Here is a 3,859-nt window from a genome sequence, read left to right as displayed (position 1 = left end):
GGTGATGATGAAGCGCCGCTGCGTGATTCCAGCACGATAGTCTCAAGACCGTCCAAGACACCAGGTCTGGAAGCCGAGCAGCAGCAAGATTAACCTTAGTTGTGTAACGTCGTTGTTGCTAATCAGGGCGATCCTTTTCTTTTGTTTCCTTTCGGAATATTAAGGTATAGTAGAGTCGTACAAGGAAATATCTGGTCGACTATTGACCATGCAGTAGCATCTCTCGGAGAAGACGGGAGGCGCCGCTGTTTCAACGCGGGCAGGAAAAAGAGAGAAAAGGCAAACAAGAGAAGCGTGCAATGCCAAAGTGTGTGGACGCCGTGAAACAAATACTAGATGTGTTTCTTGTACGACGGTCAACGAAGATGGCTCGATTGTTTTAATGGGGAGGTTCTGCTGTAGCTTGTTGCCGTGAGACTGGTGCGTTCCTAACCGACAGAATGGGCCGAAGGCGTGTGGAATGTCGTATCCTATGCGGAACGATGGCAGGATCTGTCTTCGGCCCAAGGCGCATGCCAAGCTGGCTCACAATGTCTCTGTGTGATGAGGACGATGGATACTCTACCTCGGACTCGATTGCAACGTCCAAGTAATGACGAGATGTACAATAGGGTAGATATCGGAAGCGAAGAGAGGCAAATGAAGAGCGAGAGAAGAGGCGAGAGGGAGGGAGAGATGGCGGGCAAACCGTGGCGAACCTGTTACCGGGCCGAGTGCCTCTCGTCGAGGATACGGCAGAGGCATGAGAGAGAGGCCAGAGCCATCTCATTCGAAAACAGGAGGATTGATGCCTCGCCTGACTTCATGGTTACCTACTCTGTGACTGAATCTGGCCGAGTTCTGCTCGTTCCGGCCAAAGTTGTGATGCTGTTCAGAAGCGATTGGTGAGAATGGGGTCTGGCGTTTTTGGAGATCTAAGACAAGACCGTCAACCGAGAGGGAACTAGAGCCGCTTCGGGAGCCCACGGCGGATTTTCCGCGCTCGGCGTAGGTGAGATGGAGAGCGAGACTGCTGTGATTACTACTAGGTAATACTCAAAAATGCTCAGAGTTGGCTCATTGTAGACAATCACATTGTTTGTTCGTCGGTAGCGTCAGCGGTGGTGGGTGATGTGGTTGAGAGCCACAGGAGCCTAGGTATGCGGGCAAGGTGAGAAAACACATAGCTAAGGTGATTTGACTAGCATTAGACTCCCGTCATCTCAGATTCCGCGCCCGCAGGAACGACGACGGTTGAGATGACAACATCCGCCTGGCCCTATTGCTTTGCGGGTCGTCTGAAAGAGGGGAGGATTTGCTCCCGTTCTTAGTAGCTTTTCTTGCACCTTACCAACCTTACTTATTAGATGCTTAGCAGAAGCTCTCTCCGCTAGCTGCCGCCCAGGTCTAGGATGACTTGCAGCCTCCGTACGAAAGCGTTGCTTGTGGGTCATAGGTAGCTATCTGGTCGTTTCTGTGTGTGCTTGTGTGTGTGTGTGTGTGTGGGAGGTCAGTCAGACGCAATAAGGTGCGAGACGGTTCGAGGGAGCTGAAGTCCATCTTGACCAAATCCGTCCAAGCTTCTCCTAACTCCCCAGCAGGAGGCGTTCAATGCAGCCGAACCGTTGCTGGTTGTGGGCTACTTGTTGTGGCAGGCCCTCCTCCTTCGGCCGCCTCTTTCAACCTGCTGTGGTGCCTCTTTGGGAATATCACCGCCACAGCCCGGAAACGAACTGACGGGAAGTGGACGGTGAGTCGGAGGTCCCCCATCCCGAGGGGGGTGTGTGCATTACCTAGTCAACTCTGTCGGTCTGGTCTGTGGGAGTGGAGGAGTGAGGAGTTGCTGTCAAATAACACACTAGCAGAGTTAGACCGCAACTAAAGACGGGAAGGGAATGCGAGAGATCTACGCAACAGTTGGCGCGGTTTTCCCCGGGGGAGTCGTCGCGGTTGGTCAGCCGTCATCCCGTCTAGTTCCAAGACACACACCCTACAAAGAGCCTAGACCCTTGAACTCAATCTCACCGTTCCCACGGAAGCTTTGACAGTTTTTCTTATTTCCGATCTCTGCTACTTGTTCGGATCCGGTTACCACTCGCCCTTGGCCAGGACGGCCCGTGACAGTTGAAGCTATCCCAACCTGTCTTCCCGAACAAGACAAGCAGTCCTGGGAGACTACAGATACCCTCACACACGACCGCACGCGGACAGTGGCGCTGAGCGAGGCCAGGTATTGGAGTCTCTGATCAGAAGGCATCACGATCGCAGTCACAAAGACCTTGGCAAGTATGCATTCAGCCGCTCTCTCGAGCAAACCCCCTCATACTGTTCCTTTGCAGCTCTATGAGGGCTTTGTGGGAATCGCGTCTGTTCCGGCCGTGAGACTCTCGAGAGGCCCTTGGGGGGCGTCTTTGCAGGCCCCAATAGGGTTGGATGAACAATAGAATTGACGCCCGAGTGGACATGACGCTCCGGAGATGGACGTCAGATGTCGACAAACGGCTTGGCGGCTGGAGTGAAGGCGGCACGGGAGGCATACGATATCGATCCATCTTGAGATCAAGATGTCCTGATATAGAGTTTGTCCGCATTCCTTCTTCAGCCCGAGATTCCTGCCACTCTTGGACCCTGAATCCAACCGCGACAATCTTGAACCATCCAACATCAGCTCACTCCAGCTCACCTCTCGCCTCTTACAAAAATGTTGCAATTCATCATTGCATTCGCTGCCGTTGCGGCTGGCGCAAGGGTCTACCGCAGACAAGAAGATTGTTCCTCCACCACAACGTTAGATGCCCTCACCGTTACCAGGGTTGAGCCGATCTCGATCTATATCCTCCCTCAACAACTTGCACCAACAGGGACCAACAATGATCCCTTCACCGCAGTCTATACAACAGTCTATCCCACCTTCTGCCCGGAGTGCTCTCAGGGTCTGAGGCCAGAGACTTACACCATCACCCAGACCTGCACCGGCATCACAGGATGCCAACCATCAGGCAGTGTCCTTCCTCCGGGCTTCACTACAACCCAAGCTACTTGCACCGACTGCCCAACACCATTCAGTGCCGTCCTCACTGTTCCTCAAGCGACCGATGCCGTCGTCACCTCAACCTTCCTCGAGACCATCACCGAGCCTGGCTTGACCACGACGCGCACAATCGTCCAGACCTGCGCGAGCGAGCCTTGCTTGCCTCAAATCACCAATATCCCTGGACGCGTCTCTACCTTCGATGGGGGTCTCTTTGCTGAGCCGGTTACACAAACAGCTACAGTGTCGGTCTCAGTCACCGTGACCGACAAGTCAACTGCAACCGTCACTGCCGATGCTGATCCATCCTTCCGTCCTGGCAACTTCAACAGTGGTGCCGGACACGTCGTCTCTTCAGACAAGTCTCTTGTTCTTTGCGTCAGCGCATTTGTTCTTTTGTTGATCATGTCTTCATAAGCAAGCGAGCGGGTGGATCGAGCGGGAAAATGTGTGTGTGCCACAGATTGTGGATGATGTTGATGGCCATTAAGACTCATGAACTCTTAGCCTGCGTATTGCTTCATGTTGCCTCTACTACTTCTAAGGACAATACTTGATACCAATTGTTTTCAATACGAGCCCTTGAGGGCTTTTACTTTCATTTCCTTGTATAACCTTACTTCGGTCCAGTATATACCCTCATCATAGTACTTTATCCACCAGAGGATCTTCAACATTTGTTCCATTTAGTAGATATTAGATATACACAAAATCAACGAGGTCTGAGTACTTCTTCTTCAAATCAAATTTGATTATAAGATTACTTGCTCCATTTCTTGATCGCGAACATTCTGCGCATTCTTCGTTTTCTTTCACTACCACGACTACTTGGCCTTAGTTGGAGATGAA

The 3,859-nt window shown here is 52.1% G+C and overlaps 1 protein-coding gene across 1 annotated transcript; it reads left to right on the top strand.

Annotated features, from left to right (window-relative positions):
* Positions 1–2,680: 2,680 nt before the first annotated feature.
* On the top strand, positions 2,681–3,427 carry CPAR01_06808 (uncharacterized protein; the record flags this gene model as incomplete). The annotated part of the gene is made up of 1 exon (XM_060491079.1): positions 2,681–3,427. The coding sequence occupies one exon, from the start codon at positions 2,681–2,683 to the stop codon at positions 3,425–3,427; it is 747 nt and encodes a 248-aa protein (XP_060349953.1).
* Between the last annotated feature and the right edge of the window lie 432 nt (positions 3,428–3,859).

Source organism: Colletotrichum paranaense (genome assembly GCF_030867605.1).
Source record: "Colletotrichum paranaense strain IMI 384185 chromosome Unknown Scaffold_5.1, whole genome shotgun sequence".
Classification (NCBI taxonomy): domain Eukaryota; kingdom Fungi; phylum Ascomycota; class Sordariomycetes; order Glomerellales; family Glomerellaceae; genus Colletotrichum; species Colletotrichum paranaense.
The sequence above is the reverse complement of the archived record's forward strand: the minus strand, read 5'-3'. Positions and strand labels throughout refer to the sequence as shown.